Source organism: Sceloporus occidentalis, unplaced genomic scaffold, assembly GCF_023333645.1.
Source record: "Sceloporus occidentalis isolate IW3139 unplaced genomic scaffold, rSceOcc1.0.p SCAF_6, whole genome shotgun sequence".
Classification (NCBI taxonomy): domain Eukaryota; kingdom Metazoa; phylum Chordata; class Lepidosauria; order Squamata; family Phrynosomatidae; genus Sceloporus; species Sceloporus occidentalis.
In genome coordinates this window covers 5,173,079-5,197,732 of record NW_028316986.1, presented here as the reverse complement: position 1 = coordinate 5,197,732, position 24,654 = coordinate 5,173,079, and the positions used below count along the sequence as shown (strand labels likewise).

Genomic DNA, 24,654 nt, shown 5'->3' with positions numbered 1-24,654 from the left:
CATTTGGAGAGGGGGACTGGCTTATATTGTAGAATTTTATTTCATTTCTGAAAAACTCAAAATCATACACAATTTAATTACTAAAATCACAACTATTTACATAACATGTATCCCGTTGCATATTTTATATTCAAGACTTCTCTTCTGCCCAAATCATTTAAAACTAGGGCAAGGACATCATGCCTTCCCATGTTAATAACAACTGCATTATTAAAAAACACTGCCTTTGCTAGCTGGGGTTAATGGGGGTTGCAGTCCAATCACATCTGGAGGGCCTTGCGTTTGCCACTTCATTTGGGTCATGTTGTTCTACTTTTCTATAATGTTTGGAACATTGCAGATACTGGGAAGTGCTGCATAAATGCAGCAGGGGGGTGGTGATTATGATATTGATCAGGATGCAAGAAGTGCCAATTGAGGTAAATTTTATTATTTAATGTATTTATGTTAATCCAGCCAAGGGCTAAATAATAATAATAATAATAATAATAATAATAATAATTTATTTTTATCCCGCTTTTCCAATGATCAAAGCGGCGCACAGATTAGACAAAAGTACATTGAAGTAAAAAATGATAAAAACAGCATTTAAAAACAGTAACAATACAATAACAGGGGCAGCTGAGTGGGGGATCCATAAACATTGCAAGGTCATTAACAGAAGGGGTGAACCATAGAGTAACATCTCATGGGGGGAAGGCTTGAGAAAAGAAGAAGGTCTTAAGATTCTTCTTAAACAGATCTAAAGATGTGGTGGAGCGGCGCTAAATACTATAGGTTGTTTAATACACTTGGAAATGACTGCAATGAGATGGTAAAGATTGTCAGGAAACCTTATGGCAACTTGAGACCTCAACAACAAAGTGTCCCAATGGTCAATGTTGCAAAGAGGATCACAGCAAAATAGGGTTCCCAGATTTGGAGAAGTTTAAAGGTGTGACCCTACTTCTCCTTTCCTCAGGACAAAGGGGAGGAATTTCAGGGTGAAAGCTATGCCTTGAAGTCTGTGTGTATATGCATATGTGTGTGTCCGAGTCCTGGTGGTACAGTGGTTACTATACTGCAGCCACTCAGTCACAAATCGCAAGGTTGGGAATTGAATCCCAGCCAGGGGCTCGGGCTCGACTCAGGCTTGCATCCTTCCGAAGAGGTCACTAAAATGAGTACCAAGCTTGTTGGGGGCAATCAGCTTACAGTTGTAAACTGCTTAGCGACTGCTTAGGCGGTATGAAGTGGTATATAAATGAAGCTGCTATTGCTATATTGCTATTATCTGTTCATTTGTTAGATATTTTTGTAAAAACATCGACACCTGAATGATATACTCTGAAAAACCACAGTTGATGCTTAATGTATGAGATTTAATGACACCACCAGGGGCTGCAGCTTGTAATCTCACCCTTGTAACATCACCAGGGTTTGCCCCAAGTGCACAACAAGGGGGGCATTCCTAAGTCTTGATTTTTAGTGTTGAAATCTCAAGGCTCGGGACAGTCCTGATGACCTGGCAACCTTACAGCCAATCATACCTGGTGTAACTATGCATATGGTTGTGGAAATAGCCCATATGTAAGGAAAGCTTTTTGAGAAAACCTGGGCGCATATTCAAGGGTCCACTATCAGCCCTCAAACAGCACCAGCCAAAGCTAATGGATTTCACTACTGTCCTGGGCAAGCCACAAGTTTATTGTGGGAATCATCTAACGCTTGCCTGTAACTCTGGAGAACAGTAGAAAATCCACAAATTCCAAGAAATTTGTGTGTCATGTTCAACAAAGGAACTTCCAGAAGAACTCCTGAGGAACCTCAAGTTACCTCAGGATTTCTAAGAACATAGAGTACAAAGACTTGACCTCAAGTGGGCTTCAGGTGGTTATGAATCAAAGAGAGAATAGCAATTCTTTTCGTGACTTCCAAACATCTTCAACACAGGGCTTAATATTTTTATCTTATTTTATTGGAATGCAACACCCATAATCTCTCAGCCAGCATGGCAGGGGGGATTCTGGAGACTGTGGTCTAAAACAGTAACTTTTTCTAAGCCCTTGTTTGGCATGGTTTGGTAACACAGATAAGAACTGAAGGCATCTGTTTTGAGACTCTGCTTTTAAAATGTCATCAATCCCATCCATGCTCTCATTAAGAGAAGCCAATATTATTCCATTTCTCCTCAGCATCAAATTCAAGGCTGTCTGAAACATTACCAATATTGGCTCGCCTCTTGATTTCCTTCCTCCTGTTGGCAAACCAGTTGTACACTTTGAGGGAGGTTACTCGCTCCAAGTCTGACAACTTCTTCCCTAGATAAAACAAAGACAAACCAAGTCAAAACACACTTTACTGTGCCTGGGTCCCAAGAGGGTGAATACCGTGCTTCATCTACTCACATGAGAATGTCGACTGTATGAATATACGGGCCTAACATTCTGCTATATGGTATGCACAGAGATCTTGTAGGACCTTTGAGGCTAACTGTGCAAAAGAAATTGTAGCATAAGCTTTCATAGACTTGGTCTACTCCATCAATTACACCAAAGCAGACCCAGTCTATAAAAGCTACAATGGCCTTTTGTACAATTAGTCTCAAAAGGTGCTACAAGATCCCTTTGCATACTGGTATTCCAGACTAACAAGGCTATGCCTCTAAATTCTGCTAAAACAGAAAAAATCACAGTAACTCCTGCTAACCTAGACACTATCAAAACAAAAAACAGGTATAAAAAGAACAATATGGACAGAAATAAAAAGTATCATTTAACATAAGCAATTAGCAAGGCTCTATATTAGAGAGCATATACTAGAGAACACCAATATATTTTTAAACCAAATAGTGAACAATGATAGAATCCAATTTGCAACCAGTCTGAGGGAGGTACCCAGCAGCAAAGTCCAATTATGAAGCTGTCTTGGGGAGTATGTAAATTCTTAAAAAGTCATTAGTTTCCCCTTGTAGTAAAAGCTCCAAATTCCTGCTTGCTGGATTTCCCATGTGGAAAATAAGCAGTGTACATAAATCAAGGATGGGGAATAGCAGGACAAGAGATCCCAGGAATTTCTAGTCTTCATTTCATCTGGGAGAGATTTCTTCAGCTACATCCTTGTTATGATGTAAAATATAAACATTTATACACCATACTTATAATATCATATTGGTAGACAATGCAACAACAAATTAGTGTAACATACAACTACTTACAACATTTCAGTGATACATAATGCCTACATCACCGAGGCTACAGCTTTCACAGTGTGGAATGGCATGCAACTAACCCAGAACAAGAAGTGAATAAATGCTTGTGATAATTGATAATACATGTCACCTATTAAGCGGGTGAAATGTGAAACCTGTAGCCTCGGTGGTGTAGCCATTATGTATCACTGAAATGTTGTAAGTAGTTGTATGTTATGCATGTTGTATGAAAGTGTCCAGACTCCTTGCCACCCTATGAACATCAAGGACTAAAAATCCCATCTGTATCATGAGTAGGTATGAACCATTTAACCAGCTCAAATCAGGGTTCATGGTTATTTTGGTGATCTTGGCTAAAATGATCTAATCTGTTCTGTAAATGTGACCCCTGAAGGGAAGGTGGCACTTCATGTAAAGAGATATCTTTTGCTATGGAGATTTCTGACTTGGAATAAAAGTACTTTTATCTATCGAAAACACTTTCATAGTTTCATCTCCTTACCAAGGATTGAAAAGGGGGGGGGGGGGGGGGGAGAAGGAAAGGCTCTGCAAATGAGACAGAAAGTTTCTCCAAAGTAGGTTCCTACTGAGTTATTACGAAAAGGAGGGTGCCAAATCTGTAGGTGATAGCAGCTCAGTTTGTTAGATGGTCTCAAGGGGTCCCATCTAGATCAGGTAGAAGCAAGAGAGGGACTCAAAAGACTTTCACACTGCCCATCCTTCACACTCCCATTTCCTGAATCCAACAGTAAATATCCAGACCAAAAAACTCCTGAAACCAACCCTCAGTGACTCAGGATACTTTTCAGAACATAAACTAGGCTTTGACAGGATCAGCAGGTATTTTCCCATTTGTTTTTAACTGCAGGATGGTGGTGCTTTCTTGCTTCTAGAATATCTTTGAAATAAACCATGTTGTCAAGGGGCAACAAGACGCTGCTAAACAAATAGGGTTTTGTTAAATCCAACACCAACACTCTCTGTTTCTATACCTGGCTTTTGTATCACTGCATTACAGGCATTTGCAATTTCTTCCCTCTTGGCCTCATCAGGATATTGATTCTCATTGAAGTAGCTGCGGAAAAGAACACATTGTTTTTAGAGATCCAAGCACTCCTCTTCATGCTAAAAACAAACCAACCACAGAGTTATCAGGACCTCTGGGTGTGGGAAAACAAAAATCACTACCCTTGAACATATTGAAGTTATAGGTTTGCTATTTTCAGACGAAAGAGGAGTTTCCATAGGAGTTTTATATACTTCCTTGGGTTTTCTAACCATGGTTAGGCAATCAGGAGCAAACTCCCTAAAACCCACCCGCTCCTTTCATGGTGCATCAAAAATTCAGTTTCAGAATTATCTAGGGTAATGTCAGCACCAATGTCAAAATTAATTGTAGTTAGTTTAGACCATGGTTTGCAAATCCAGTTAAGACTAGGATTGCAAACTGAGACCACTCACCCCTTTTGCAGAGCAATATCAAATAGTTTCAGAAAGAACTAGGGTTACATCAGCAGCAAGGTTAACACTCCTATTGTTAGTATAAATCATAATTTGTAAAACTGATCGTATCTATGGTTGCAACCTGTTGACTGTCACCTACCCTGCGCCTTTCCCAGGGCACCATAAGTGAGTCTCACAACCACCTATGGTTAGTGTTATGTCATCATCAATCTTAACACAAAGTGCTGAAAGGACAAACCAGAGGTTCTTAACCTGTGGACTGCCGATTCCCAGGGGGCCACAATAGCCTTACAGGGGGTCCATGAAGGTTTGAAGGTTGCCACATCCTCCCCACAGTGGAGTGACCATGTGACAAGAGCCAAAACCAAGACTGACTGGCTAGCCCTCCACACTGCCATTCAATCCACTCCAGCTGTAAACGGGTGGGAAGAAGCAAGATAGAAGTCTTCCCTCACCCTCTGATGTCTCAGAAGGAAGGTTAACAGATGGTGTAACTGTTAATGGTTCAGTGTTCAAGTATATTATTATTATTATTATTATTATTATTATTATGTTGGAAGAGAACACAAGGGCCATCCTGTCCTACCCCCTGCCATGCAGGAACTCTCAATCAAAGCATACCCATTGGATGGCCATCCAGCCTCTGTTTAAAGACCTCCAAGGAAAGAGACTCCACCACACTCCAAGGGAGTGTGTTCCACTGTCGAACAGCCCTTACTGTCAGGAAGTTCTTCCTAATGTTGAGGTGGAATCTCTTTTCCTGTACTTGCATCCATTGTTCTGGGTCCTTTTCTCTGGAGCAGCAGAAAACAAGCTGCTCTATCCTCAATATGACTTCCCTTCAAATGTTTAAACATGACTATCATACCACCTCTTAACCTTCTCTTCTCCAGGCTAAACATCCCCAGCTCCCTAAGTCGTTCCACACAGGGCATGGTTTCTAGACCCTTCACTATTTTAGTCGCCTTCCTTTGGACACGCTCCAGTTTCTCAACATCCTTTTTGAATTGTTGTGCCCAGAACTGGACACAGAATTATTCCAGGGGCCTGATGAAAGCATCATACAGTGGCACTATTGCAGTACTTTACTTCCCTTGATCTAGACACTATATTTCTACTGATGCAGCTTAAAATCGCAATTCTTGAGTCAAGTCTTGAGAGTCCATGGCAATAAAAGATATTTAAAGGGGGTTCCTAGTGAAGAAAAGGTTAAGAACTACTGACATGAACCATGGACTGTAAATCAACTTATAACTATGGATAGATAATGTGGATAAACACTAACTATAGTTAACAAAAATGCAGATATAGGCACAATGAAAACCAATCATTCCTGCTTCTATAAATGTCAATTTCAGTGACTTACAGAATTGGAAGGTATCCCAAGGGTCATCTTGTTCAGTTCCCACCAGTATAGGAATCTACATCTATTGCATCCCAGACAGGTAGCCATCATGTGTCAACAGCAATGAAAATGCAACCAATCACTCAAAAGATGCAACAATGGACATCTCAGAGAGATAGCTCTTGCGACCTGTAAAAAGCAGTGTCTGAAGCAGTACTAAAACCAAGAAGTTCTTGGGGCAAGGAAATGAGCCACCTCTCCACTTATCTGTACAAGACAGCAGGACCTTAGCATGTGCATGTGTTAAAGCAGTGGTTCACAAACTTTGGTCTTTAAGATGTTTTGGACTTCAACTCCAGAAGTCCCATCCATCTTGGTCTATGGTTGGGAATTTTGGGAGCCAATGTCCAAAACATCTGGAAGACTAAGGTCTGAGAACCACCAACCCACATCTAAAGACCTCGCAAAGTCAAAGCTCTCGCTGGCATTAGGACCTGCCTTATGTTTTGTTAAAATAAAAAAAAGAAGGAAAGATTGTAGTACCTTCCTAATACTCTCAATAAAATAAATTCTTGTGTGGCAAAGCAGGCAGAGTTCTGCCCTATTGCTTCCAGTGTTCAGGGCCAATGAACACACAGCCATTTGGATAGCTAAAAAGCAACAGACTAACTTTTTAAAAAAGCACCAGAATCTTGTCGGTGAACCACACCAGTAATTTCACTTTTTTCCAGGATGGTGAAGCACTGGTGTCAAGAAAAGGCAGACAAAATATGTTGGCTCTAAACAGTACTATTTCTCCTGTGCCTTCTTTCTTCCACAGCCACTGGCTTTTTCCCCACTGCCCACCACTTACCTAAAGCAGTGTAGATACATTGGCACACTATATCGACAGGCTTCCACCCAACATTATTATTAAATACAATTCCCTACTTTCTCCTAAACCAACAGTCCATTAACTTGCTTGTTCCTTTAAACCAGTATTCCTCTAATCCCCTTGTTCCTCTAAGCCAGCATTTTGGGGCATGACCTAAAAGAAGAAGAAAAAAACTGGTGCTGGTAGGGAAGGAAGGAAGGAAGTTTGAGCTCCCTTGTTGTCTAATACATGTTTTCCTTGTTCTTTCTGCTTTCAAACATCCCTCTCTCCAGGCTTCTTCTCAACCCTTTATCAGCTCTGCCCCCTTTTCCTTTAGCTATCCCAATTGCTCAGCATCAAAGCAAGGCCAAGAATGGGATGGATGTAGGGGACACAGGTTGCAGGTAAGTGTCTGATAGAGTAATTGAAACAGTCCCCAATTCCAAAAGGAGCATGAAAGGCTGAAGCAAAGGGATGAAGAAGGGAGTGAATGATTGCAAAGGCCTGGGGATAAACCTTCACCAGATGCATTTGTGTTTCCTAGACAAAAGGCACCCGTCAGCTGATCAGGGAGGGAATCAAATGATCTCCTTTGTGCTGGGCGACAGTAAAGGATTAAAATGAAAAGTGGCTGAAATATGTGAGCTGGATGAGAATGTGCAGGAACGGTAAGAAGATTGAAATATCCTTGAGGCATTTTCATTTTGACAATGCCATTGGGGGCCCAGAAATATTGCTGTCTTGGAGGAATCTGCACCAGTAGGGCTAATTGTTAGCAGAGCATCAGGAAAACACATAGCATGCCCTCTCATCTCTCCATTTCTATCAGGTGATTTCACGTGGTCCCTCCTGAAGAGCAGAACATTGCCAGTCACCTAACATGCCCAGAATTCCCCACAGAATCTGAATATTTCCATTCCAGGGACAGGGGGAATGAGAACAAAATCTTCTTTTTTCCCATAGAATCATAGAATTGTAGAGTTGGAAGAGACCACAAGGGCCATCCAGTCCAACCCCCTGCCATGCAGGAAATCCAAATCAAAGCCGACAGATGGCCATCCAGCCTCTGTTTAAAAACCTCTAAGGAAGGAGATTCCACTACACATCAAGGGAGTGTGATCCACTGTCGAACAGCCCTTACTGTCAGGAAGTTCCTACTAATGTTGAGGTGGAATTTCTTTTCCTAGAGCTTGCATCCATTGACACTTCAACCCCAACAGACCCCAACAACTGGGAGTGATTTCACTGAATAGTCAACATTCTCACACCGCAGAGTTCATCTGTCCCTGTGCCCAATGAGAGAAAGAAAAAAGGGCAACAACACCCTCAGCTCCAAACCAGACGGTTGCTCCTTTAAGGTCTAGTAAGGTGGCAAAACCTCAGAAAGGAAGTCAGGGCCAGAGAGTACATAAGTACATAAGTAACTAAGAGTGCATCTATGCCTTAGAAACAATGAAGTTTGACACCACTTTAACTGCTATTGCTCCATCCTACAGAATCCTGGGATCTGTTGCTTCTAGAGCACCAGCACTTTTTGGTAGAGAAGGTTAAAGAACTTGTAAAACCACAAATCCCAAGATTCCACAGGATGGAACTACAGCACTTAAAATAGTGTCAAACTTCATTATTTCTTCAGTGTAGATGCACCTTCAATAGAACTCCAGAGTATTTTCTGGGAGGTGTCCAATGTGCTGCAACTGCTACAACCTCAGCCTCACTTTTCCTTTCCTGCTACTTTTTTCTGTTGATGGACTGACCTATGTGGAAACTCCTCTTGTGCCAGACCTTGGAAATGCTACTTTTGGAAAACACCTAACTACCACTTTTGCTATAGTTCTGGAAAATTAACTTGTCCAAGCCCTTATTTCTGCTTGGTGTTCTTCTTGTTCATGAGTCCCCAAAAGGCTTGTCCCCACAAGACACAACTGCTAGCTGGGGGTCACTCTTAGTTTGTGTGGAACCATGAAACTCAACAGCCCTGGAGAGTAAATTCTAGTGTGAACCTAGTGAGTGCCCAGGAACCCTTCCTAGAATCCTCTAGGAAAGGGCAAGCAGGGTTGTATTTAATGTCAGGGTGGTATGCAGGTTCCTCAACAAGTGAATCAATCTAGAATACAGTTCCCTGAAGCTAGAGGGGGAAAAACACTGCTGCAAGAATGAAAGGTGATCAAAGATCTGGAAATCAAGTTTTACGAGGAATGACTTAGGGAGCTGGCTATGTTCAGCTTGGAGGAGAGAAGACTGAGAGCCAATCTTAAAATATCTGAGGGGATATCATGTAGAAGATGGAACAAACTTGTTTTCTACTGTTCAAGAGACTAGTATATGAACCAATGAATTCAAATGACAAGAAATTCTGCCAAAACATTAGGAAGACTTTTAAATAAAAGTGTTTTGTTTTTTTTACTCTTAGAGCTATTCAGTAATAGAGAAGACTGCCTCAGAGAGTGGTGGACTTTCCATCTTTGGAAGTCCTTAAACAGATGTTGGATGGGCATCTTTCAGGAATGCCTTAGTTGTGTATTCCTACATTGCAGGGGATTGAACTATATGGCCCTTGTGGTACCTTCCAGCTGTAAGATTCTATGCTTTACTGGGTTAATTTATGTCAAACTCTGATGAGATCTATGTTGAGGCTAAGGCTTGTTTTATATTTCTCTACAGTTTTGGGCTATCTACTCTCAGCTTCTGGAATGGGGCAGGCCAGAAATGGGAATGAATAGACCAACAACGTCCCAAATCATCCAGCACTTATATCAGAAGCACTGTGCAAAATAACTTAAGCATTCTTCCATACATAAACCAAGCCTTACTCCAAAGGGCAGGGCACAGGTGGTGTGTCTTGAAAGAGGGAAGTGCCAAAGGAAGGACTGTTTGTGCAGGTAAAGAGTGAGTGGAAATATCATTGTTGCGGCAGCAAAGCAGTGCTCTACTCGCATTGCAGTTATCTAGACCACACCCAGCCTGCAGCTTAAATATAGACATTAACTCACTGGAGCTGCTGCTTCTCTTTAACCTTCTGATCGTAAATATTCCAAAAGAAATTTGGTTAAGGGAGGGGGAAAGAGGGATGGAGGAAAGCAAGTTTCTGAATCTATGCTATCAGAAAAGACCAAAAAAAAAAAAAAAAAGGAGGGGAAAAGAACACCAAGCAGGCAATAATACACACTGGGAGAAATTCCAAAATGCTCAGAGAGAGCACGTAAAGGGAGGAAAATTGAATTATAAATGGCTAAAGATTCTTAAGCATGCAACACTCATAAAATGGAGAGTAGAAAACAAGATGTCTGTACTAACAATAACAGAAGAGATACTTGTTAAAGGGCAAACCCAACCAAGTCACCTACAGATCCCAGCTAGGAGGAATAAAAATACCCCAATGGATTCTGGCAGATATAAAACCAGTCTTGAAAAAAAATGATTCCCTCAGGCACACCTTAGTTTGGATACAGGGAACTGCAGCTCCCAGCATTCCTTGCCATCAGCTAGGGACAGTAGGAGGGGCAATCCTTTAACTAAGGGATGACCAGATGTAATCTGCTCCAGCCTAAGGTGGGAGAGGCTTTCCTCTCTGGTGCGCACACACACATACCAATGCCAGCTTCACTACTACCAGAAAAGGCTACTTGTCAACAACAGAGGGCTACTAGAAACCAACTCCTGCAAGTTGTATTTGGCATAAAGTACTGGATGTAGTATCAACTAAAACTTATGAAATGCCAAATTAAAGGTAGAATCATAGAGTTAGAAGAGATCCCAATGTCCATCCAGTCCAACTCTCTTCTGAAATAAAGAAAGACACAATCAAAGCACCTTTGATAGAAGGCCATCCAGCCTGTTAAAAAACTCCAAAGATGAAGACTCCACCACCCTCTGAGGAAGTGTCTTCCACTGTCAAATAGCTGTCACCATCAGGAAGTTTTCCCTAATGTTTAAATAGAATCTATCTTCCCTTAGCTTGAATCCACTGCTCTGTGTCCTAGTCTCTGGAGCAGCAAAAAATATGCTTGCTCCTTTCTCAATATTACATCCTTAGAAATATTTAAAGATAGTTATTGCATCACTTCTTAACCTTCTCTTTCCCAGGCTAAATAGGAGCTGCCGCACCTCATAGGGAATGGTTTCCAGATCTTTTACCAATTTGCTCACCTCCTCTGGACATGCTCCAGCTTGTCAACATTCTTCTTGAACTGTAGTGCACAGAACTGGAGACACTATTCCAGGTGAGGCTGGATAGAGTGGTACTATTACTTTCTTCAGTCTAGACACTATACTCCTGTTGATGCCAAACTAACTTGTTATCATTCAACCAACAAACTAACACAGTTACTTCCCCAGCCCTAGAAAACTTTGCAACCAGTATTTCCTATAGCAAATACTGGTGGGAGGTCTTTCGTCATATCTACTCAGCCAGCTGGATCACAGAATCAGAGAAATGGCAGCTAGATGTCCAGAAAATCTCACCTCTGCACATCCTCCAGTGTGACCTCTTCCCTTCCTTAGTGGACATCAACTCTATGGTCACCCCACACACTTTGAATTCACCATGCCCTTGGCCCAACCACATACCTTTCCATGACAGCCAGACACTCCTTACGCCATGTGAACCGGCTGCCCCGCCGCAAGCGGAAGGTCCCCGAGGTAGCTGTGACTGGGGGAGGTGTCTGCCTCCATTCTGGTTCTTCTACTGGGATGGGGGCCGGTCTCATGCTTAACGTCGCCCCTGAAAAGAAAGGAGAGTGGAGGGAGACAGTCAATCTCCTAGTGGATTGAGAACTTCGCTTCTCTTCTTGGCCTGGCAAATAGCGAAAAAGCAACAACCTCCAAGGAGGGGAAGAGATTTTGTGTCATTCAGAATTAAGCAGGAGGCAGTAAAGGCTAACAGGTTCTCGTATACTTGGCTGAGAAGCTGTGGAGGCAGAAGCCGAGTCAAGGAGCTTTGTGAGAAGGGCAACATGTCTGCAAATTCACCAGAACCAAAGTCAGCAGTAACATACTCCCAGCTCTCATTTCTAAAGGAATTGGTTTGCATTACAGATTTGCTGAACAGAAGACACTGCCCTGGACAATGGGGTGGGCAATGTGGACTCCTAGGGCCATGTCCAGTCCCTGGGTAGCCTGTTTTTGCAGCTTCCCAACACCACAACACACCCTGGACCATCTTTCCTCTATCCAAAGATGGGCTTTTTGTCCAGGAAATTCACAACAGGTTACAGCCCCCCCCCCCCCATTTGCACAGATTAACATCAAAACCCTACCACAACCAGGAGTGCAATTTTTTAAACACCGTAAGTGAACTTTTGAGCTTTCATGGATTTTGTTGTTGCTGCATTTTGGCAGTCTGTGTAGACGCCTGGAGGATCCCAAAAGCAGAAAGCTGGTGCTTGGCCTCACTGCACTGCCCACATTTGCTGTAGGCTGTTGGCAAACTCATGTTAGCTAAACTGGTCATCAGCATGGTGAGTGGCCAGATTAGCTAACACTTCAGGCTGTCACCCCTTTGCATCCTCCTTGGTCCAGCATCACTCCACCCGTGCCTTCAAAGTCAGCAGATGCCTGGGCTGGTACATAAGACAAGTAATTTCAAATTGGGAAAGTCAGGAAGGATACAATATTTCTTTGTAAAGGTATACCCACCACAATAATTCTTACTTCTAACACAGTGGGTCCTTGGTATCCGCTGGGGTTTAGTTCCAAGACTCCTCGTGGATACCAAAATCTGTGGATGCTCAAGTCCCATTAAATATAATGGCAGAGTAAAATGGTGTCCCTTATATAAAATGGCAAAATCAAAATTGCTTTTTGGATTTTATATATTTTCGGAATATTTTCAAGCTATTATATGAGTTTATTAATTTGACATGTAACCTTACAGACCAGGGAGGTAATTGGCAGTCACGGGATATGTTCATGCTATGGTGCATATGCACAGGAAGGAGGTGGGGGGAAAAACTGAACAGTGAGGCTTGACGTTGCATACTGTGGACTGTCCATGGGTGTTCGGCTCACCTTTAGAGCAGGCCATGCAGACAGTAGGGGTTCCAGTCAAATCTGAAAAAATGGGAACAGCCTCATTTTTCCTCTCTGTTTGCTCAGTCCCATAAAGAAATTTGGGGGAAGGAGGATCTGGAGGGCATCCAAGTCTCATGTTTTCCTTGAGAAACTCTCATACCTGCCCAAGGGTACCACACCACCATCTGAGAACCACTGCTCTATACAGAGGCCCAGAGGAAGTACAACAGCTGGTACAGCTAATGTAGCATCCCAAGAAAATACCAATCCATGTACATAACTCCAGAGAGACCTCTGGAACAGATTCAGAGTGGGGCTTTTCTTTTTTAAAAAGATAAAACTAGGTGTAAACACAAGCATGAGATTCAGAAGGGTATATGCAAGGTTATAAAGAGCTATAAAGTCAACCCCCTTCCCACAGGAGAACAGCTTGACACTCAACTTCAAAGCAAATTGGGGGAGAGAATGAAATTCTGCCCTGCTTAGCATCCAGGTAACAGATGCAAAGTGATTCTAGAAGACAAGCATTTCAAAGATGCTTCTTAGTTAAAAGGAAGGCCTCCCCCCCCCCAAAAAAAAAATCTATAAATTTGCTTCTGCCATGCGTCTGCTTTCATGTAAATCATTTATTGACAGGTCTGCCTTCAGAATACAAAACAAGCTTTTCCCCACCCCGACCTGTCCCTGAGTATCAGCAACATCCATAGTGTGGCCAAGAGATGAGCTCACTTGGCCGGAGCCCTGAAAGCATGGCTGGTTCAAATCTGTTGGCATACCTTACACACACACCCCTTGCTGGATAAGGGATTTAATAATTAATATCTATCTAGTGTTGGACATATTGGGCATATTCTGAGGCCACAATGAGTTGCAGAAACTAGAAAAAGGGACATGTGTTGGAATAATAATAATAATAATAATAATAATGATAATAATAAAATTTATTTATATACCGCTATTCCATTCGATCACAGCGGTGTACAACAATGGCAATAACGATACAATAAAAGATAAAAATTGCAATAGATAATTAAAACTTGCAAAACAGTGCACAGTACACATAAAATCAACATTAAACCAAGCCAGCAATATACTCGAAGATGTTAAACATATGGGGGGCCCACACATATCACGGAACATCAGGGAAGGCTTGATGAAACAAAAAGGTCTTCAGTCTCTTTTTGAAGAGATCCAGGGAGGTGGTGGTGCGGAGCTCCTCAGGGAGGGTGTTCCAGATCCCAGGGGCCAAGATGGAAAATGTCCTTTGAGAGGTTGACCTATATCTTGTAGAAGGGATCCTCAATAAACTCTTCCCAGCTGACCTGAGTGTGCGCGGCGGATTATATGGGGAAAGGCAGTCCTCCAAGCACCCTGGGCCCAAGCCATTTAGGGCTTTATAGGTTATAACCAACACCTTGTATTGTGCCCAGAAGCGAACAGGCAGCCAATGAAGATCATATAAAATTGGTGTTATATGGTCGGCCCTGGAGCATCCAGTGACCAGCCTAGCTGCCATATTCTGTACTAACTGAAGCTTCCGGGTTTGGTACAAGGGTTGCCCCATGTAGAGCGCATTATAGAAATCCAACCGAGAGGTTACCAGGGCATGTACCACTGTTTCAAGGTCCCCCCGGCCTAGGTAGTGTTGCAGCTGGTGTATCAGCCGAAGCTGATAGCAGGTGCTTCTGACCGTCGCATCCACCTGAGAAGTCAGCTGGAGCGACAAGTCCAAAAGCACCCCCAAACTGCGAACTGAGTCCTTCAGGGGGAGCGTGACACCCATTCAGGACAGGTGGACAAATATCCTTCCCCCCCCCCCCCCGGGCCGGGAGAACCTATCACTAGCACTTCCATTTTCTCTGGATTCAAACTGAGTTTGTTTTCCCTCATCCAGCCCATTACCGACTCCAAGCAGGCATTTAGAGGAGAGATGCCATCCCTAGTCACTGCATCAGTCGGAGACACAGAGAAACATATTTGGGTGTCATCAGTGTACTGATAACACCACACCCCGTGTCTCTGGATGATCTCTCCCAGCGGTTTCATGTAAATGTTGAATAGCATGGGAGACAGAATGGCTCCTTGAGGGACACCAGATGTAAGTGCCCTCTTACCTGAGCAGACGTCCCCCAGCTGCACCATCTGGAATCTACCCGAGAGGTAGGAACGGAACCACTGGAGCATAGTGCCCCCGATACCTAACTCCCTCAGGCGTTCCAGAAGGATACCATGGTCAATGATATCGAAAGCCGCTGAAATGTCCAAAAGCACTAACAGGGACACGCTTCCCCCGTCCATGCCCAGACGGAGATCATCGACTAAGGCAACCATGGCAGTCTCAACTCCATAGCCCGCCCGGAAGCCGATTTGAAATGGGTCTAGAAAATCTGTTTCTTCTAAGATCCCCTGAAGTTGGAAAGCAATCGCTCTCTCGATCACCTTCCCCAGAAAAGGCAGCAGCAAAACAGGCCGATAATTATTCCGAATCAGGGGGTCCAGGGAGGGCTTTTTTAGCAAAGGTTTTACTATTGCTGATTTTAAACTTGATGGAAAATGTCCTTCCCTGAAAGATTAATTAATTATACAGCATAGCATAGAAGTGACCGCCGTTCCCCCCTGGGCTGCCAGCCATGAAGGACAGGGATCAAGAGAGCATGTCGTCTTCCTAACACTACGAAGAATCTTGTCCACTTCCTCGGTACTCAAAAACTCAAAGTGATCCAGTTTAACAGAGTCCACGGAATCCCTGGATACTTCTCTTATACGATCTGAAGAAGTACTGGCGTCGAGATCAGCCCTTAGCCGAGAGATTTTATCCGCGAAGAAGTTGTTAAATTCGTCACAGCAGGCTTTAGAAGGATATAGAATAGGGTTCGGGGGGGCAGTTGTGTCAGCTCCCTCACCACCCTGAACAGCTTTGCCGGACACGACTCCGCGGACACAATACGTGCAGCATAGAACGAATGCTTTGCTGCATTTATTGCCACTCCGTAAGCCTTCAATAGAGACTCAAGGAGTGTCTTGTCGGCTAAGTGCTGGTGTCTTCCTTTCCCTGAGATCTTCCATGTACCAGGGTTGCTTATTGGAAGCAGGCCGGAAAGGACGCTTGGGAGCGATACTGTGTATAGCCCTGGAGAGATCCGTATCCCAGATGTTAGTCAGGGCATTAACAGAGTCACCGTCAGTTCCAACCATATATCCCTCTAGGGCTTCTTGGAACCTTTTGGGTTCCATCAGCCTTCAAGGGTGGACCATCCTAATAGGTCCTCCACCCCCTGGGGGGCTTAGGGTAGAAGCCTTAATTCGAGCCTCGATCAGGAAGTGGTCCGTCCATGATAGGGCAGAGATATTGAAGACCTCTGCCCACTGAGTATCCATGTCCGAACTAAAGACGACATCGAGAGTGTTACCAGCACAATGTGTGGGCCCTGAAACCAATTGGGACAGGCCCATGGCAGTCATGGTAGCCATGAACTCCCGAGCCGCACCAGTTGGACCATGACTGGCATAGAAAGGGATGTTGAGGTCCCCCAGGACAAGAAGCCTAGGGGACTCCAACACCAGTTCCGAGACCAGTTGTGTCAGCTCGGCTAGGGAGTTAGTGCACGGGGTGGATGGTAGACCAACAGAATCCCCAGACTGTCCCTGGCCTTCAGGGTCAGGTAGACGCACTCAATGAAGTCAGTTTTTCGGACATGGTTCCTGATCAAAGGAAGGGTGTTCTTATGGACCAAGGCAACACCGCCCCCCCACCCACCTAACCTGATCTGGTCCTTAACTGAGTACCCGGCTGGAAGGGCCTGTGCCCACATTGCTTCACTCTCAGGCCCGAGCCACATCTCAGTAATGCAAGCCAGGTCGCAGTTCTTATCTTGAATGAGATCGTGTATTATGCGGGTCTTATTCCTAACTGACCTGGCATTGCACAGGAGCAGAGACAGGGTTTGTGGTACAGTTGGACTGACCCTCAGTTCTCTTTGGTTAGGAGGGTGGATGGAAGGAGAGATAGATATTATGCATCGATCTCGCCTTCCTTTCCTTTTTAGTTCCACTCTCCTACTGCCATATCTCCCCCTGCCCCACACTACTCCGATAGGAGCTCCTGTTACAACCTCACAATTACCAGCCACCTCCCCATGCAAACCACACCCCATGTCCCTTGACTCTCCCCCTATAGCACTGCTTCTCAATTATTTTCTGTCATGCCCCCCCCTAGGAAGAAGAAAACATTTCGCGCCCCCCGCGCAACTGTAAATAGTATCATTTGTCTATAAAATTGTTATAAGTACACCTCTGCATAACACTGTATCCTGAGCCTCGCGCCCCCCTTTACAGAGCCTTGCACCCCCCCCGGGGGGCCCGCCCCACTATTTGAGAAGTACTGCCCTATAGACATCAAGGAGCCAAGGCAGAGGAAGACTAATAACAATGTCATTCCTCTGAACTATGGCTCAGCTAGCTATAACCCACTCCTTATCCTCTTATCCCCACTACACAGCTGCTCAACTGCGCAACTGATGGAGTCCCGCTGGGCGCGCTCCCGTGCCCCAGGTGGTAAGGGCTGGCATCCTCTCAAGCCAGGGGAGGGCCTTTTGTAGCCGTTCCTGACCCCCCCCCCCCCCGGCAAAAGCAGGGACTGGCACCTATTCAAGCCCCAAAGGCTTGAATGGGGTATACCCCCACAAGCGCACAAGAGATGTGTGCCATGGAGGTGTGCCCTATTGATGATAATGTAGGTTGCCCCTCCACACATATTCAAGAACACAGATCCCAAGTCCGCGAGAAAGGAGGGGTGACTGTATTTCAAAGGAAAAAACTGCCAAGCCCACCTCTAAGTATTCTTTGCCTAAGAAAATCCTATGAAATTCATGGGGTCACCATAAGTTAACAGGTAACACAGATGGTCTAGCAAGGCCGAAATACCATAAAGGTAGCAGATCCCATCTCGTTTTGGAATCTAAGTAGGCTGAGCTGCAATTAACACCAACAAATATCAGGCTCTGTGAGCTAGATTTACAGTGCTTTATAAATAAAGGTTAATAATAATAATAACAACAACAACAACAACAATAATAGATTTCAGAGGAAGGAACTGGCAAAACCACCTCTGAATATTTGTTGCCTAAGAAAATCCTATGAAATTCATGGGGTCGCAATAAGTTGACAGGCAACTTGAAGGGACATACACACACAGATTTAAAGTGAGAGGCGTCATAAATATCAGTATTTTGGAGTCATTAGTTGGTAAATGTGTCCTCTTTTTTGCCCTTCAGAATATAGTAACCCTAACTGTAACAACATGCTGCATCACTGTCATTCACATGCTCAATCCTATATATATTTATATATATATATATATATATATATATATATATATATATATCTCAGTCCTTATTTGTTGTTGTTGTTGCTACTGTTAATTGCCTTCAGGTCAATTGACTTCAACTTATGGCCGCCATATGAAGACCTCCAAGTCACCCTGTTATCAATAGCCCTGCTCAGGTCTTACCAACTGTATTCCATCTTACCAAGCATTAATGTCTTTTCTATTGAGTCCTGTCTTCTCATGATATGTCCAAAATATGACAGTGTCAGTTTCTTTACCCTGGCTTCTAGGGAAAGTTTAAGTTTAATTTGCTCTTTTACTTGTCTTTTTAGCAATCCACAGTATCTGTAGGACTCTTCTAAATGAATATAAGTCTCCAGGACCAGATGAACTACATCCAAGGGTATTAAAAGAACTGGCAAATATAATATTGGAACCATTAGCAATTATCTTTGAGAACTCTTGGAGGACAGGAGAAGTCCCAGCAGACTGGAGGAGGGCAAAACATTGTCCCCATCTTCAAAAGGGGGGGGGGGATCCCAACAATTATCGTCCAGTTAGTCTGACATCAATACCAGGAAAGATTCTAGAGCAGATCATTAAACAGAGAGTCTGTGAACATGTAGAAAGCAATTCCATAATCACAAAAAGTCAACATGGGGTTCAGAGAAAGAAGTCATGCCAGACAAACCTGATCTCTTTTTTTGATAAAATTACTAGCTTGTTAGATGAAGGGAATGCTGTGGATATAGTATATCTTGATTTCAGTAAGGCCTTTGACAAAGTTCTCCATGACATTGTGGGCTAGACAAGGCAACTGTTACATGGATTTGTAATTTGTTGACCAGCTGAACCCAAAGGGTGCTCAACAATGGCTCCTTTTCATCCTGGAGAGAAGTGACCAGTGGAGTCCCACAGGGCTCTGTCCTGGGGCCAGTGCTATTCAACATCTTTATCAATGACTTGGAGGACAAAATTGGGGGCTTACTTATCAAATCTGCAGATGACACCAAATTAGGAGGAATAGCTAATACCCCAGAGGACAGGATCAAGATTCAAAATGACCTGAACAGACTAGAAAACTGGGCCATAGCTAACAAAATGAAATTCAACACGGAGAAATGTAAGGTACTGCACTTAGGGCGGAAAAATGAAATGCACGGATATAGGATGGGAGACACCTGGCTGAATGAAACCACGTGTAAAAAGGATCTAGGAGTCCAAGTAGACCACAAGTTGAACATGAGTCAACAGTGTGATGTGGCAGCTAACAAGGCCAATGCGATTTTAGGCTGCATCAACAGATGTCTAGATCAGTGGTGGCGAACCTATGGCAGGTGTGCCAGAGGTGGCACTCAGAACCCTCTCTGTGGGCACACGCTCTGTCACCCCAGCACAGAATTTGCCAGAGTTTGTTACTAGAAAGCCAGAAGAAGGTGGCACTTTGTGATAAATAAATGGGTTTTGGGTTGCAGTTTGGGCACTCGGTCTGTAAAAGGTTCGCCACCACTGGTCTAGATCAAGAGAAGTAATAGTCTCACTCTATTCTGCTCTGGTCAGGCCTCACCTGGAATAGTGTGTCCAGTTCTGGGCACCACAATTCAAAAAGGATGTGGAGAAACTGGAGTGTGTCCAAAGAAGGGTGATTAAAATGGTGAAGGGTCTAGAAAACAATGCCCTATGAGGAACAACTTCGGGAGCTGGTGATGTTTAGCCTGGAGAAGAGAAGTTAAGAGGTGATATGATAGCTCTGTTTAAATATTTGAAGGGCTGTCATATTGAGGCGGGAGCAAGCTTGTTTTCTGTTGCTCCAGAGACTAGAATGTGGAACAATGGATGCAAGCTGCAGGAAAAGAGATTCCACCTCAACATTAGGAGGAACTTCCTGACAGTAAGGGTTGTTCGACAGTGGAACGAACTCCCTCGGACTGTAGTGGAGTCTCCTTCTTTGGAGGTCTTTAAGCAGAGGCTGGATGGTCATCTGTCAGGGATGCTTTGATTGAGATTTCCTGCATGGCAGATTGGGGTTGAATGGCCCTTGTGGTGTCTTCCAACTCTATGATTCTATGATTCCCCAGCACCACATTTCAAATGAGTTGATACTCTTTCTTCCTCGGTTCACTCCATAAGTCAAAGTTGACTTGACAGCAATCAACAACAAACCTCAACATGAAAAAATCTCATGCATACAAACCACAGCTTGTTCCAAACATTTTTACTTTTATGGCCTGGAAGCTCAAGAATAAAAAGGATGCCTGAATAAATTTAACCACTCAGTGTTCAGGACCTTCCATACTTCCCCTGGGTGAAAGCAGAAGACTACAACCACGAGGGAATCATTTGACCTTCTAGACATTGTTGGAATACTGCTTTCAGCATCCCTCACCAGTCAACAGGTGACTTGATGGCATACATGCATACGCACACACAAGCATCCCATTGAGCTCAATGGGACTTATGTCTGTGTAAATATTATCTAGTCTGTGCGTTAAGTTATGGTACTTATAACAATGGTAATTACATTAAAAACTACAGAGGCTGAGTAAGTCAGCTCTCAGGGTAAATCTACATTGTAGAAATAATGCAGTTTGACACCACTTTAACTGTAATGGCTCCATCCTACAGAATCCTGGGACTTGTAGTTTTATGAGGCACCAGTATCCCTTGGCAGATAAAGCTAAAGACCATATAAAACTACAAATCCCAGGATTCCATTGAATGGGGCTACAGCTCTTACAGTGATGTCAAACAGCATTATTTCTACAGTGTAGAGGCACCCATAGCCAGGATATGGGTTGCCTTATTGGTTTCTTTCCAGCTTCCAAAAAGACACACACACACACACACACACACACACACCAGGTGGAGCAAACAGAAGGCCCGCTGCAGCTTTTGGAGTCCAAAGGAAGTTTGCTTGCTACTAGCAGGAAGAATCTAATGTCAAATGTCACCAGTAACATTTAAGCAGAGGAGCTCATGGGACCAAGGCCAAGAAGAATGATGCAATTTTTTTCGTATTGGAAAAAAAAACACAAACAAGCCCCAAACCTTGCAGACACTTGCTGTCCCATGTTGCAAGCCAAAGCTATCACATCTCTGAGTTCAGGATGGCTGGAAAAAGAGACTGAGAACATTGCCAAAGCTGCTCACTCCTCCTCCTTCTCCTCTGAGCTGACTAGCTACCTCCTTGCCAGCCAGACTAATCAAGCCAGTCCTAATGAATTCCTGATGGCAAAGTGTGGGCGCTTCAAGATCTGTCAGGGTGACCTGAGAGTTTACCAAGACTCAGGTCCAAGTTCAAAACTTAGGATCTCTTCAAAAGGTTGGCATATGCACTACAGAAGCCTTACGGGAAGGTTTCATGTCCTTTCCTCTTGCTATTCTGAAATTGAGGTATTAGGGTAGGAAAATAGAGTTATTAGGGTAGGAGTGGGATGCTAGAGTCCTTGTGAGGAAGAGGGATCTTCTAATGTTTGGGGGTTTTCTTAAAGGTTATCAGGTCAAAAGCTGGAGAGGAAAATTGGGGCCTTGCGGAAATAGTGAGAGCCTTCAGGAGCCACAAAACTGGGATTCAGGGGCTGCACATGACCTAAGAGTCACACTTGTTTTAGGCTGGACCCCTATGGAACCACTTGAGGAGAAGACTAGGGTTTGGCACCTTGGAGATCTCCCTTTAAAGTCTGAATGATGGCTAGGAGTGGATTCCTCATCCCATAACATGGAAGGCACCAGGTACCAATACAAAATCAGGCACATACTGTCATGTTATTCTGGACTGTTACAAAGGAGAAAGATGAGGTGAATGCTCACCTATCCTGGATCCCTCCAAGGCTAAAGTTGAAAAAAGGCAGGCTCTGTATCAGTGATTCCCAAACTTTGGTCCTCCAGGTATTTTGGACTTCAGCTTCCAGAAGCTCCAGCCAGCTTGACCAACACATAGGAATTCTGGGAATCCAAAACCATCTTGAAGACCAAAGTTTGGGAGCCACTGCTCTATATGCTTATGAAAACCCACACTCTCCTTAAACACTCTTTTTTAACTTGTGTGCAGAGACAGAAAACTTCCTTCTAAAAAGACTCTAAATTATCAGTGACAAAGAAAGGTTACAGATAACACAGGTGGAGGTTTTTAGGAAAGGGATATAAAATGATGCTATTAAATCAGGAAAGGGAGGGAGGATTGGTGGGTGAGTTTTTGCTTGCTTGGGAAATTGGAGGGATCCCAGTAATAGAAAGCATGGAACCTTTGTCAAACATGACAGCCTAAGAAAAAGCCACAATATCCTTGGTGGCTGACAGCTTCTATGTCAGTGCACAGTGACTCTGCTCTGGGTCTTAGCATGAACCCTGCAATCCTAGAATGATAGAGATGGAAGAGATTCCAAGAGACATCCACCAAGCCTATGCCATGCAGGAATACATAATCAAAGCACTCCTTCCAGCCTCTGTTTAAAAATCTGCAAAGAAGAAGACTCCACCACCCTCCAAAGAAGCGTCTTCCACTGTTGGACAGCTCTTACCATCAGGAAGTTCTTCCTAATGTTTAGGTGGAATTTCTTTTCTGGTAGTTTACACCCACTGCTCCGGGTCCTAGTCTCTGAAGCAGCATGAAACAAGCTTACACCATCCTCAGTATGACATTCTTTAAAAGAATTGAAATTTGGCTCTCATGTCACCCCTTAACCTTCTCTTCTTCAGGCTAAATATACCCAGCTCCAAGAAGTAGCTGTGTTAGTCTCTTGAAGCATAAAAAAGTGGAAGGGAAGAGAAAGGGGACAAAAGGATTGTAGCAGCACCTTTAAGGCTGATTTCTATTTTAGCATGAGTTTTCATGGATACAAACCCACTTCTTTGGATGCAGTAGAGGGTGATATTCATGCTTCAAGATAGTTATCCAAGATGCTGGTATCTAAATAGGTCCAGCACCTTGGACAGTTCTTTTAAACACCAGTCAAAAACCCAGAACAGGATTCATTGGTGTAATAATATGGAAATTATCAGCTTCTGGTGCACAGAGTAATTTCAGAGCAACTTTCTTTCTTCAAGTGGGAATTGCCAAAATATTAACTCATCCCTATCAGTTCTTACAAGCCACTGTCTTTAAGAACCCTGGCATCTATCTGTCTGTCTGTCAAACAATTTGATTCCTACCCTACCTTTCTCCAAGGAATGGTACTCAAGGCTGCTTTCTGGATGATTAAAAACCAGATACAGTTAAAAACCACAGTAGGTTATAATGTTACACACAATTAACCCAATCATCCTATTAAAATGATAACAGGATTAAAAGCAAAACAGAAAACAAAGAGTGCAACACCCTACCCCAGCTAACTCCCATTAAAATCTCTCCTCAGCAGCCACACAAGCTGCCAAAAGGCGAATGGGCAACCAAGTTGGGATGGGTGGACAGTTTAGGTTATGCAAGAGTTAGAAAAAAATTAAAGAAGTTCTTTGGCAGAGTAGCAGAAAATTTTCTTCAAAGAACCACAGATCAGGAAGGAAACTCAGAGATGATCTAGTCCAATGCCTCAGAGATACAGGTGATCTATTATTACAGCACACAGGTCAGGCAGCTATCCAGCCCCTGGTTTAAAATATATACAAAGAGACAGAGTCCAATAACCTCCAAAGTAGTCTGTTCCAATAGAAAACAGTTCATAGCATCAGGGAATTATTTGACAGAGAAACAAACTGCTTAAAAAGGTGATGGACATTCATGAAATTTTAAATGAAACCAGAGTGACACCTGCTGGCAAGTGAATGTGTAACCATACAATGCCACTCAAGGCACTTTCTTTTGTTCAGCTAATATTGTCACTCTTGAAATGCCAATGTGCTAAAGGAGAGGTGGGCAACTATGGAGATGGGGGGTACAGTTTTTACCACTGTTCCCTCCTCCAGCAGTAAATCCCGCTGGCAAAAAAATGGTCAGAGTGAAGAGAGTATTGAAAAGCACATTAAAAGCAGGACATAGTGAGGAGGCAAGCTCCAGGCACTCTAAGATGGTCAATTGTTTTATGTGAAGTTGAAGGCTTTCACAGCTGGCATCCATAGTTTTTTGTGGAGTTTTCATGCTATGAGGCCATTTTCTAAAAGGGTTTGGCAAAACGTCAGGAATAAACTCTTCTAGAACATGACCTCATAGCCCCAAAAACCCACAAAAAACTATGGTCAACTGTTTATTCCCTTTAAATAACCCAATGTGTTTCAGCCTGTATAATAATAATAATAATAATAATAATAATAATAATAATAATATTTATTTGTATACCGCCCTCTGGCAAACCAATCCGGGCAGTTAACAACAGTAAAATATAAAATATGACAATTAAAAACACTTTATCCCTCCCCCCCTTAAGACAGTATTAAACAGTATAACATGTTAAAAGCACAATATCAAAGCATAAAAACAACAATTAAAAACTAAAAACCCTGATATCCCTCTGTTGATCCTCAACCATCAC

At 43.3% G+C, this 24,654-nt stretch overlaps 1 protein-coding gene across 6 annotated transcripts in view; it reads right to left on the bottom strand.

The window, feature by feature from the left end:
* LOC149310351 (homeobox-containing protein 1-like) overlaps positions 1-24,654 on the bottom strand; it is a 157,081-nt gene that overhangs the window by 14,101 nt on the left and 118,326 nt on the right. For all 6 annotated transcript variants that reach the window (XM_089528784.1, XM_089528786.1, XM_089528781.1 and 3 more), the window contains exons 6-8: positions 11,422-11,575; positions 4,183-4,265; positions 2,205-2,300 (exon numbers count right to left, since the gene is read on the bottom strand). In XM_089528784.1, the coding sequence (XP_089384910.1) occupies positions 2,205-2,300; positions 4,183-4,265; positions 11,422-11,575 (333 nt within the window). The remainder of the gene's footprint in view (positions 1-2,204; positions 2,301-4,182; positions 4,266-11,421; positions 11,576-24,654) is intronic.